The 13,131-nt window shown below is 37.5% G+C and overlaps 1 protein-coding gene across 1 annotated transcript; it reads right to left on the bottom strand.

The window, feature by feature from the left end:
• Window positions 1–1,446: 1,446 nt before the first annotated feature.
• LOC132058457 (heat shock factor protein HSF8-like) lies at window positions 1,447–12,281 on the bottom strand. Its single transcript, XM_059450954.1, has 2 exons — window positions 11,732–12,281; window positions 1,447–2,895 (listed from the first exon to the last, which is right to left on the bottom strand). Exons 1-2 carry the CDS (start codon window positions 11,993–11,995, stop codon window positions 1,618–1,620), a joined length of 1,542 nt encoding a protein of 513 aa, XP_059306937.1. The 5' UTR covers window positions 11,996–12,281; the 3' UTR covers window positions 1,447–1,617.
• Between the last annotated feature and the right edge of the window lie 850 nt (window positions 12,282–13,131).

The following is a 13,131-nucleotide window of genomic DNA, read 5'->3' as shown; positions in this document are numbered from 1 at the left end:
ACTACGCTCTAAACTGTAGATATTTATGAAATTTTCTCTAAACACTTCACAACATGCTTTATTTGGGCATTGCCATTTAACTTGTAATCAATTTTTAAAATTAATTTATATCAGATAAAAGACTGCTTCGCTTCCGCTTTTTCTTCTTTTTCGTGGGATCCATCAATCCACTGTGTCACCTCAAGTTTCAGATAATGACAGGGAAATAATGCTTTTCGTCATTGTTTCTTTCACTCCTTTACTTCAATGTATTTTTTCCATGCTATAAAAGTTGGCATAATTTAAAATCAAATACTAGGTGTTATTGAAAATACATGAAAACAATGGCAAACCACATACATACTATAGGGATTGTAAAGGCCGTTTAGAGATTTATTGAGTTCATGAATAAAATATTTTACTCCAGCAATGAAGGTGATTGGTGATAGAAGTAGTCCGTGATGATAACAGGTGGTAGAGGAGGTGGTTGGTAGTTAAGGTGGTGGATCATGGTGGCTGACAATTTTTGCCGATGGTAATGATAATTGTGTGATGGAAATGGTCGGTGGTAATGGCAATGGTGATATTGTGCATAGAATAGTGGTAGAATGTTGAATTTGCTGAAATGTTTAACCATCTTAATAATTTTGAGACTTAGCATGCAATTAAAATAAATAAATATATGCAGATCTAATAAGTGATTGCAAAATATGAAAAACACCATTTACTCGTTTGCCCTTTTTTTCATCATGTTGATATTAGAAAATTGAAATATGATGAGGACTTTTTAAGTAATTGCAAACCGTCGAATATTAGCATATTTGCACGACTTTTATAAGGTTAGATTGCGTTCCTCACTTACTGATATTTTTCCCCTTGACTGTGATATTTTCAAGCAACTTTTAACATATTTTTAATTGTCAAAATTGGACTTGTAATACAAACGTAGTTTATAACCATTTATCACCTTACTCTTAAGAATTAGCCAAACCTTTAGAGTGGAAAAGGTTGAGGGACATGTGACTTTTAAGTCCGAACCGTGCTAACTAAGCGTGTCATGCCCATTATCTCCTAGGGGTAGGTATAGACAGATTTCTCGATCATTAAAAAAATAGAGTAAAGAATCGATAACTAAATCAAGAATACCAAGTGACCTTATTGTCCAAACAATATTATTAAAGTTGACTTGTGATTGAGTCTACCTCTAGTAAAAATTTGTACCAAAGTACATTGATGCACATAAAATTTTACTACAAAGTCATCACCTACAAGTTGAGGTTTGCTTCTGCTTTAAAGTCGATTTGCAATATTCAATATCTGCTTATAACAATTTGATAACAAGTAAAGACCATAAAGCTTATGCGTAGAAACAACAGGTGCATGCACAAAAATTGACATCTTATACGTATGTGTATATATGTATAGAAGGGTGAAGTGGGGAAAGAAACATGTTTCAGTGATTCAACAAAAACGGTAGATACATTCAGTTTCATTCAGGAACAAGAGAGGAGAAGTTGAACCAGACATAACTATGGGGAAACTAGAAGCTAAAAGGTCCCCAAATGTAACCCCCACTAGAGTCAAGAAACTACCATAATTAACAAATATACCTCGTATACATTTCATTTGGCGATCAGATCATACCTTTTTGTTTGATGTTAGTAACCCCATTTGTTCAGTAAGCTGTTCCATGTTCTGAGTTTTGTCCCATCCGTTTTCTTGTGGCTTGGTTTCACTTGTCTTGGAAATATCATCCATCGCAGCGGGGTCCATCTCGTCTGTCTCTCCAGGGGAAGGGCTTTGTAGGAACTTCTCCCAAAAGGGGTCACCGACACTAGGAAGCTCTTGTATATCGTCCAGCAAACCAGTCTGCCACTCGATATGAGGATCAGGAGAGAAACTATCAATGTCTAGTGGCATTTTTCCATTCACTCCAACTGAGGCATCCATGAAAGAATCATGCTCCATCTCAGATCCAATAATATCTATATTGTTTTCGGGCAAAATTTCCTGCAACTGTGACAGCTCGGGCATAATTATATCTGATGCAGAAAGTGAACCAGGAGGCAAATCTTGAGCTCCTACCAACGAGCTTAAGTCTGGGAATTGATTATTGGCGATTTCAGAAGATGCGCCAAGACAAGATGACTGGATCTCAGAAATGGCAGGTGACAAACTTTGACCAGTAATTGCTGAAGCTGTATTCAGCAAGGGCTGGCCAGAAGTTGGTGCGACTTCCTGAAGAGTGACTCCTGAAAGATGAGCGGAAGATTCATTAGATTGTGGTGAACCGTCACCAATCAGGAAACTTTCAGGACTGTTGCTGAAGTTCTCTAATCTAGGAGAAGAATCTAGTTTTGAAAGCTCCCTGAGCATTGCCTTTGCTGCCTCATTCATCACAGGTTGGTACTTCACAATCTGTCCATCCGCAGGGGTAACGGAGTGATCCTGTGATTCAGTGTCTTGTTTTATCCTCCTTTTCTTGCTGCCTTCAGCTACGCGCCTATTACTCTCATTTTGCTGCTGTACAAACTGTGCCAAGAATCCAGGGCTGTTAACAGCTTTTGCCAGGAAAGACATCATTTGTTGTTGTCGCTGCTCCATACCCTGAAGGCGCTGCACCATCCCTTGCAACTGATTGTCGGTGGTTTGCTGTTGTTGTCTGAGCCTAACCAGCTCTTGCATAAGCACGTTCTTGTCCCTTTTCAGCCTCTCAACCTCCTCTTCAAGCCCAAATTTTCCAACCTCGACACAAGCCCCAACAGACGCACTCTGTCCAGGTGGCTGCTGCTGCTGCTGTTGAGTATGTCCATGAGCAGGTTTACGTCGACTTATACTTTTAAGCAGGTGCTTCTGACCTCTTAAGAATCCCTCGTTAGCAAATTCCCAGCGGTCTGGATCAACCTTTCTAAAACCCTGTATGTCCACAAAAACCCCAAAAAGAGAGTAGTTAAAAGGCATGAGTAGGAGTTCGATAAGCAGCACAAAGATCATTGGGCCAATATTTCAAATTAAAGGTAATTAATCAACAAAAGAGTTTACCAAATTGCTTGGTTTGTCATCAAGATCACTCGTCAGGTTTCCTTCGCAAATAAAAAGAAATCAATAAACAATTCAAATCTCCACCCACACTCAACGGAATAACTACGTTTCCATAAGCTTTTCGGTGGAAAATTAGCATGACTTGAAAATCAGTACAAAAATTAGGTACTTTATCAGAAAAACTAATGAGAACTGTTTCAGAAACCACCCCACCACCAGGAATACAAATAGGTCTCAAATGATCCTAACGATGCTCCTCCCAGAGTTCAAGAAAAAGAAATCATTCTGATACGGATTTAACAACAATCAAAAAGTGAAATCATGTCCAATGCATTGTAACTGCTCCGCATGTACCTCATGGTTAGCAAAACCCATGCAAATTCTTTTACAGAAAAATACACTTTTTGTGGGGGGATTGTAAAACTGTAAGTATTACTGTCAGAACAGCGCTCAGATGGTGCAGATTACCTCGAAAAGAAGACAAGAGAGAAAGAAAAGTAAAAAAGAGGCGGAGGAGCACTCAATCTAGGCTATACAAAAGTTTAAGAACTGTAATAGGGGCTCAACCTCATTTACCTACTCCGATTTACACATAAAGTACATATATGTGACCCTACATACACACATAACTTCCTATAAAACACATGAGAATATTCACCCCTGGAATACAAAACATGAAGAAAAGGCAAAATAATGGATGTGTCTCCACGTCCAACTGATACTCAACCATAGCACATTACTATTACAGAAGGCACAGATGTATACACAAATGCAGCAGAGAGACAATAAAGATGGTCTTCTACAACCAGAACAGATAGAGATCCAGTAACAGCAGCCCACTATTATGTTTCAAAGACGTGACGTGCGCCTATCCACATCCCGCGCTTTACTACCTTTACCAATGAGCCAAAGCACTAGCATTCAAGGCTAAAACGATTGAGAATTAACAATATGGAATTACCATTTTGTTTCACTTCATCTTATGCGAAAAAGAGAGAAAATATCTTCCTCAAGCTTAGATAAGTTTAGATCTTTTGTGAAGGAAAATCAAAACGGTATTTGCTGAAAGATATTTCCAACTTCGTTTGACTAAAAACTTTAGTACGTCCTAAAAATGTATTTGGAAAAAAAAAATAATGCATACATATTGTCAAGAAAATAGATTCAAAGGGATTATTTTCAAACAAACCAATGAAGTGGCAAATTCATAAAAAATCACTCTTTCCTTCTTCTCATTTCCATTTCTTTCTTCCTTTCTATCTCTACCTCTTGTCACTTTTTCCGTCTCTCCACCGTGAACCTTTATTTCTGCCAATAACCCGTGTCCTTTCCACTCTTTCTTTGGCTTTCCAAGAACCTTTCATAACTTCCAATCACATTTTTACCACCTTTTTCTCCTTCCAAGACTTCTTTCGCTCTCCCCAAAAACACATCTCATCTTCCATCACATCTCTTATCAGCTTATAATCTTTTCAAGACTTCCTTTTCACTTTTTTTTCGAAAATCTCCTATCTCTCGTCACCTTTTTGTCCTCGGAAAGCTTCCTCTTATCAATAACTCTTCTTTTCATCATCACATCTCTATCACCTTTTTGTCACCTCTGTGACTCTTTTTTTATTGTTCCCACTTCCCGGGACTCTTTTTTCTTCTCAAGTATTCTTCATTTCACCTCCCATCTATATCACCTTTATATCACAAGAAGAGAGGGAATGAAATAGCTTCAAATAACCTTTGCTCTTCTTGCAATTAGCTAAGAACAACCATGGAAGAGGAAGAGCTGCGCACTGAAATCTACCACAACTCCCATAGTCGCACCAAAAGAGGTCTATAGCCACACCCTAGTTCTACAAAGAGCTTCTGTCCATAACCTCAAAGAAAACCGAGAGATCCAAATTCAAAATTCTGAGAGTTGAAAACCAGTGAAATCCAGCTTCACCGCGCCGCAGCCCTCATTTGGTCTGACTAGGAATTTACAACAAACTATGGTCCAGTTCGTGTTTAGATGTTTTCCATGATTTCTTTATTTTATTTTTTTGTCTATTTGTGATACTATGTGATCATCTCCAATAAAAACACTATATATATTTATGATTATAAACCAGTGATGAGTGATGACATATGCCAAACGCACTCTCCAGTTCAACTCGTGACAGACTTTTGATTATTCATTACGTATGTGAAATAATATTTGGTTCATCCTCATTTCAGTTGTTCATTTGTTTTCTCCTATTTTAAAGTGGGTTGTAATATATCAGAATTTTGTTCTCTCTCTCTCTTTTTTTTTTTTTTTTTTTTTTTTGTATAGTAATTTCTTTTCTATGGATGGCTTAACTCAGAGATAGATAACTGTGTTTCACATGGGGATCAATGGCTGATTGACACTTTTCCTTTGGATCAAATGAACCTCCTAAGCTTAATCTCCTCTTTTTGTCATATTTTTGTCTTCCTAAGACTCGTTTTCCATCTCTTTGGAATGACTATAGGAGCTGTGGTAGAAGCTCTTCTTCCTCAATGGTTTTTCTTAATTCATTGAAGAACAAATGTTAAAGAAATAACCAATACTCAACTCTTAACCTAAACTATTTCATTCTCCGCTTATTGTGATATAAATGTGATAAATATGTGACCGAACGAAGAATTCTTGAGAAGAGGAAGAAGTAGGTCTCGGGAAAAGGTGACAAAAAGATGATAAAGATGCAATGGTGAAAGGAAGATTTCTTGAGAAGAGGAGAAAGCATTGAGGAGACAAAAATGTAACAAAGACGTGACAGTGAAAGGAGTATTTCTTGAGAGGGGGTAAAATGTCTCGGGAGGACAAAAAGGTGATAGGGACATGAAGGAAGATTTCACTTTAAAAAAAAAAAATGGACACGATGGAAGATCTGAGGGGTCCTTGAACAAAAAAAAAGAAAGGGGGAAATAATAAATACAATTGGTAAAAACAAGGAATCACGGTAAAGAGATGGGAAAGGTGACTAAAAGAAAAGAATGAAAGGAAGAAAGAGAAAAAGAAAATGGAAAATAAATTTTATATCCGCCACTAAAATGGTGTATTTTTCAAGATAATCCTCTTTCAAATCCTTTTTTATAGAATCTTTTTTTAATATATTTTTATACAAATATAGACACTAACTTTTCTTTGCTTCATCTCGAATGAAGTTTTGGAAGTACTCAAAATTGTACCCAAACTAAATTAGAATGTCTTTCCACAATTTTTTTTTTATTTTCCATCATATTTGAAAATAGTTCCTTTCGTTTTTGCATAAGTCAAATTTAAACATAAAAATAACGTAACTTGAAAAGAAGCGGGTAAAAATGGAGTGTTTATAGGGCACATAAGGAATGACAACAAATTAAAATCATCCAACCAACTAAAAAAGCATCTTCCACACAAGCGTGTGCAGGAGAGCTGGACAAGAAAGACCTTTCTGTCCAGATGATGATAATCAGCACCACGAAACACAGAGTAACAAGTCCCTTGAGTAAATTTTCAACCCAAAAGTCACACATTTTCAATTAAAGAGCCCTATTATGTTTTCTCCCTCTTTGTATCATTTACTCAATACAGAAGTTGGAGATTGAAAGATTAACCACACAAATTTTATTTAAATTTGCTCAGACTTCCTTTCCCGGAGAGATCTGCATGTGATAGCATCAGTTTAGATGCTTCATGATAGGTTCCTCCAACTAACTGTAAAATTCCAAAAGAAGAATTTGAGAGAAACGGAAGTTAAGAGAAACGATTGAGCGATTTAAGATTTCACATTCTCATCAAGAAGTCCATGCTAATATGCAAAGGCTCTCTCTTTCGTGACAACAGGAATGAGCAGATAAACTACAAAATCTCTTCTTTTTTTTTTATAAGTATAAATTACAAAATCTCTAGCTTCACTCTCCACCAGTAAGAATTCATTTCCTCCCCCCATAAAGGTTCATCCCAGGTAAATACCTCCATCACAAGACACAAACATCTAAGATATGAATGCTAAGGGTAAGAACAAGAGCATTGAAAGATTAAGAAGAGAACCATGGATGAAAGGGCACCTATAGAAGCTTGAAGTCTAACTGCAAAAAGTCTTAACCTAGACCACTCACCATACAATCTAATGGAATCTCATATTTACGTTGTAAAAGTTAGAGGTGAACCAAGCAGTCTAGAGAGACACAAAAGTACTAGGACGATAACCTTTTTTGTTCTATGATATAGAAAACATCTGAATACAACAGCATACCCAGTGTGTTTCCGAAATTGTCTATTTAGCTCCTCCAAACTTTGATGACTCACATCGGCATATTGAAAGAGAATTACTGCTATAGAACAAAAGTTCCATGTATATGCTAGACAAACTCATCCTCCCTACACCTCCCCCCCCCTCCCTTCCCCCAAAAACTCTCTACACAAGTAATCAATCACCTTTCACAACCTTTAAATCCTAAAAGGCAACACAACAACTTTTTCCATGTAGAAAGAACGGGAAACAAGGTCAGGAACCTTATTAATCAATAAACTTTAGCCCAATTCAGATCAAGCCTTGAGGTGCACTAGGGAGAAACAGTGTTTAGAAAGGCGCTCGCCTTACGCCTTTTGGCGTGAGGTGTGGCAAGGCGAGCCTTCCTCGCCAGGGACAGCCAAGGCGTGGCGTTTTCTAAAAGGCGAGGCTAGCCTTTTGATTTTTTATTTTTTTTTAAAAAAAAAAGGTGGCCGACTTTAAAACAAAACAGAATAAAGAGAGCAAAATATTATTTACCTAGGGTTTCCATCTTTTTTCCATCAGCAGCTGCGTTTTGTTTCCATCAGAATACAGAGAGCAAACTTGCAGGTAGGGCTTCTTCTTCTTCTTTTTCCTTCTTTCTTTTCTTTCTTCTTTCTTTCCGGCGTGGCTGACTTTTTCCGGCAGCAGATTAGCCTTTTTCAGGCAGATCTGACATTCCGGCAGCCGGCCGGTGACCCAATTCAGTTTTATTTTTTTTCTTCATTTTTGTATTGATATTTATTAAAGTTATATGAATTTTTGCCTTTTATTGTTATATAAACAGATTTCAATTGAAATATTTGCAAGGATTTTGTTGAGTATTTGAGTTTTTGGGTATTTATATATGCATATTTAATATTTTAATTTTTTGTGTTAATTCTTGCCTCGCTTCTAAAAGGCGCTTGCCTCGCCACGCCTCACCATGCCGCGTGAGGCGAGCCCTTGTCGCCACGCCTCGCCTTTCGCCATCCTAAACACTGGGAGAAAGATATTTAGACATCATAGAGCATCAACCTGCGGCTACCACTACTATATTAGACCCCTATTCACTTTGGAAGGGCAGTGATAACAACATAAGTTACCAACTGTCCGAACATGATGCAGATATCGACAGTCACAAAATCAGTTTTATTGTGGTAAAGAAATATACATGTGTCCTGATTGATTATCTACTTGATGATACAATAAGCACAACTTTTTTTGATAACCAAGAAATTCCGAAGGGTCAACCCTGTAAGAGGAACTCAGTGGATAATGGGCCTGCCCTTCTACTGTTATCTACTTAAATACCAGACGTTCGTATGCGACAAGATTCAACCCTTGACATGTGCCTAATTCACACCACATGTTGCACTCTTACCATTCCAAAGTCCAAAGTCATGGGGACACGATAAATACAACTTTCATGTAATAGTCTTTCATTATCTTTTTGTTTATCAGCAAAAATAATTTTCATTATCTTAGGGAACTAAATCCTATATCGATGTTAAGAGCAAACAATTGAATCTCAATTAATCCATGAAGTTGGATTGCACAAGCTATATTAAAAACATATATTGCAAGACACAACACTCAAAGATGTCTGTCTTCAAATGGATAATTGAGGAAATAGGGCACAAGAACAATCCACGTGATATTCATAAGAAAACAAAGACAGGTCCCTTTGTTTATAAGTAACAAATGACAGATCCTCCAGAACAGCATTCTTTAATTCAACACAATGTTTGATTAAATACTTTCATATGGTTGAAACATTCATACTTAGCAATCACCATAACAACAACAGACCACATCAAACAAGAAGTTATAATCTTCAGTTAAAGGTCAAAAACACACCTAAACTATCACTTTATCGCGAGTTTCATAACTCAACTATCCATTGTCCCTTTACCTACATAAACTATCACTCCTTTCGTATTAAAACACACCTCTGCATTAACGATAGTAAACAAGAAGAAGTTGCAATGGAAACCAAAATCCGAAATGCAATTCAAAGATCCAGAAATTGGACCAAACAAACAAACATTAATCAACCCCAATTTTTTTGCTTGACAGAACATTGTTTCCAACACGAGTAAAACAAAAACCCACTGCCAAAACCCACATTTTCTTTAAAACCAGAAATCAAACCCACAAGAATTCATCTAGATACATAAACAAAAAGGAAGCCAATAAATTCTCTAAAGGAGATTTATATGAATTTACAGAAAAGGGGTAAAGGGAACAATGGATAGTTGGACAACTCTGCATTGAGGTGTGTTTTAATACAAAGTGAGTAAGTAATAGCTTAGGTAGGCAAAAGGAACAATTGATAGCAGAGGCGAATTCAGGATTTCAAGAGGATGGGTTCACCATTACAGGCTGCTTAGAAATTTTAAAAATTAAAAAAAGACGCAAAAGTGCATTTAGTCAAGTTTGATCCCACAACCTTAAGGAATTAAACCTAGCACTTAACCAGTGCTCCACCAAAACCTTAAGGAATTAAACCTAGCACTTAACCAGTGCTCCACCAAAACTTGTTTGACCATGTGTTCCTTCCGTTCATATTAGATATATTTTAATGATTAATATACCGAGTTTAGTCGGTTGATCATGTGTTCAAGTGACCCATTTTTTAACCATTAATTCGCCCCTAATTGATAGTTGAGGTATGAAACTCGCGAAAAAGTGATAGTTTAGACGTGTTTTTGACCATTAACTCTATAATCTTTCAGCTACCGGAATAAACTACAACACGTATGCCTAAATGACAAACTAGTTGAGCTCAAATTCTCAATATCCACATAAAAAAAGAAGTCACCAAACCGAATAAAACCCATAAGGGAAAGAAATGCATACATACATAAGTATTCAACTGCCTCATAAAGCTGGAGTAAATTATTATGCTTAAAGTACTTGGGAAGTAGGTCCCTAGCACACTCCGGTGGATCCCCCCAACCACAAAGCTATTAATCGTCGAACTCCACGACACAATCTTATCAATACTCGAATCATCCACCCCCACCCCCCCCCCCCAAAAAAAAAAAAAAAAAAAAAAAACCAGCAACTTATCCCAATCCCCTTACCACCAGAAGTTGCACTCAGAATTCAAAAACCTCATGCTATTTTTCTCTACCCCATAGAGTACTTTTCCTTATGTAACAACGAAAAACGATACAATTCATCACAACAATACTCTCTCCGGATCTAAAAAAGAGTCCACTTAGCCATTTACACACCCCTTAAGAAACTAGTCAATCCAAGAAAAAAATGTGTAAATTGACTAAACCACCTCGAACTAAATAGGCATTGGGATTTGATCACCTAACACTTAATAGGGGCAAATCTAGAAAAATAAGGTTAATTATTTCTTGATTTAATAAGTGGACACTCTTTTTGACCCAAGAAAAAAAAGCTAAGTGGACCCTTTTTTTTTTATCTGGAGGGAGTACAATACAGCGACAATGCAATAAACCACACCTAACCCCGCAACTTATCCCGATCCCCCCCACCAAAGTTGCACTCAGAACTCAAAAACCTCATGCTATTTTGCTCTACCCGGGCGAAAAACGATACAATTTATCCAAACATTGTATTCATCAAAACAATACAACACAGCGACAATGCAATAAAATACAATACGATACGTTAAGGTGTAAAAAAAGGGAAAAAGGGATACATACATAAGTATTCAACTGCCTGACAAAGCTGGAGAAGTTATTATGCTTAAAATACTTGGGAAGTAGGTCCCTAGCAAACTCCGGTGGATCCCCCAAACCACAAAGCTATTAATCGTCGAACTCCACGACACAATCTTATCAGTACTCGAATCATCCCCTCCCCATCCCCCCCGCCCCAACCCCCTTACCACCGAAGTTGCACTCAGAATTCAAAAACCTCATGCTATTTTACTCTACCCCGTATAGTACTTTTCCTTATGTAACAATGAAAAACGATACTACAATTTATCCAAAAACTACGATACATTATGAAACAATATGTAACAACCATCCAAAACAAAGGTGTAAAAAAGGCAAAAAGGGATACATACATAAGTATTCAACTGCCTCACAAAGCTGGAGAAGTTATTATGCTTAAATTACTTGGGTAGAAGATCCCTAGCAAACTCTGGTGGATCCCAAACCACAAAGCTATTATACATCGAACTCCACGACACAATCTTATCACTACTCTCATCATCCACTCCCACTCCCCCCACCCCAAAAACCGCACCTACCACCCGCAACTTATCCCGATCCCCCCACCACAAGAAGTTGCACTCAGAACTCAAAAACCTCATGCTATTTTGCTCTACCCCCATAGAGTACTTTTCCTTATGTAACAACGAAAAACGATACTACAATTCATCAAAACAATACAATACAGCCATAATGCAATAAAATACGAATACATTAACAAAACGAAATGTAACAACCATCCAAAATAAAGGTGTAAAAAAGGGAAAAAGGGATACATACATAAGTATTCAACTGCCTGACAAAGCTGGAGAAGTTATTATGCTTAAAATACTTGGGAAGTAAGTCCCTAGCAAACTCCGGTGGATCCCAAACCACAAAGCTATTATTCGTCGAACTCCACGACACTATCTTATCACTACTCTCATCATCCACCATATCATACGTCTTCACTAAAAACGGCGGCGGCGCATTCCCACTCCCCATCGGCGCCGGCCCCGGAGCCGACGTCTTAGCCGCAGCTCCCTCATCCTTATTCGACTCCATTCAACGATAACTATTCGGGTCGGGTCGGATCAAATCAAACGCCGACAATAAATACACCACATATACATATGAAATTGATATGTGTAAATAATGTTATATATGAATTGAATATGTGCAATTTGTACGGAAAGGGGGGTTAATTAGGGTTTGGAAATGTTAGCCATTAACGGAGGTCGGAAAGAAAAAGAAAAAAAAACCCTAATTTTTTTAGAGAGAGAAAGGGATAGGAGTGTGTGCGAATGAGTGAATTTTTAGAGAGAGAAAGAGGATAAAATGGACCGGTGGAGGAAAAATGGACGAATTGATTAATTTTGTAATGACCAATTTACCCCCGTGCTTTTTTGTTTGGACCGCAATTCACGGGGGAAAAGTGTAAATTTTTATTTGGTCATTATAATATTCAGTTAAGTATGTACTATAACTTTGAGTTACTTTATTTAGGACAACACTGCGGCAGTCACCAGTCTGGTCCCCTACCCCACAAAGTAGCTTGATGGTGAGTCCCGATACATTTTCGATGCCATGAAGCTAGACCAGTGAGTTATTATGCTTTCTTCAAAGGACGGTTGCTTTCAAGCCCACCTCCTAGTTGTCATCACTCGATCACTTCTGGCCTTGGATAAAGGCTCTCACTCGCTCAAGACGTCGATGTGTCAGGGGCAAGTGTTCTTGAATAATGGCTAAAGGGGTAAGGCGTCACCGATGAATCGGGTTGAAAGTGGCCTTAGCGGCTGAATGCTCTCGAAACCAAGATTGAATGGCCAATTCTCCTCCGAACCCTCGATTCTATTATTTTCCAAGAATGTTGAGCCAGGTATGTAAGCTATGTATCTGGGAGGACCCAAAGAAGACAGGCGAAGGAGATGTTTGGACATAATTTGAAATCATGTTATGAAATCAGTGATTGTTTTGATATGTGATTTGGATTTCTTAAATTGTATTTTTCTCATACACATAAACGCCGCACAAGTTTTGAAAACCATCAAAATTTTCTCTATTCTTATACAATCTTATCAAATGAGTAAATCATAGTTCATAACAAATTAATACGTTACTAGAAAGGCTTTCTAAAAGATATAATATCAATTAATCGAACTTTGGTCAATAAAAAGGAAAATTGAACATGAGTTGTAGTG

The sequence above is a fragment of the Lycium ferocissimum genome, chromosome 1, assembly GCF_029784015.1.
Source record: "Lycium ferocissimum isolate CSIRO_LF1 chromosome 1, AGI_CSIRO_Lferr_CH_V1, whole genome shotgun sequence".
In the NCBI taxonomy this organism is placed as follows: domain Eukaryota; kingdom Viridiplantae; phylum Streptophyta; class Magnoliopsida; order Solanales; family Solanaceae; genus Lycium; species Lycium ferocissimum.
The sequence above is the reverse complement of the archived record's forward strand: the minus strand, read 5'-3'. Positions and strand labels throughout refer to the sequence as shown.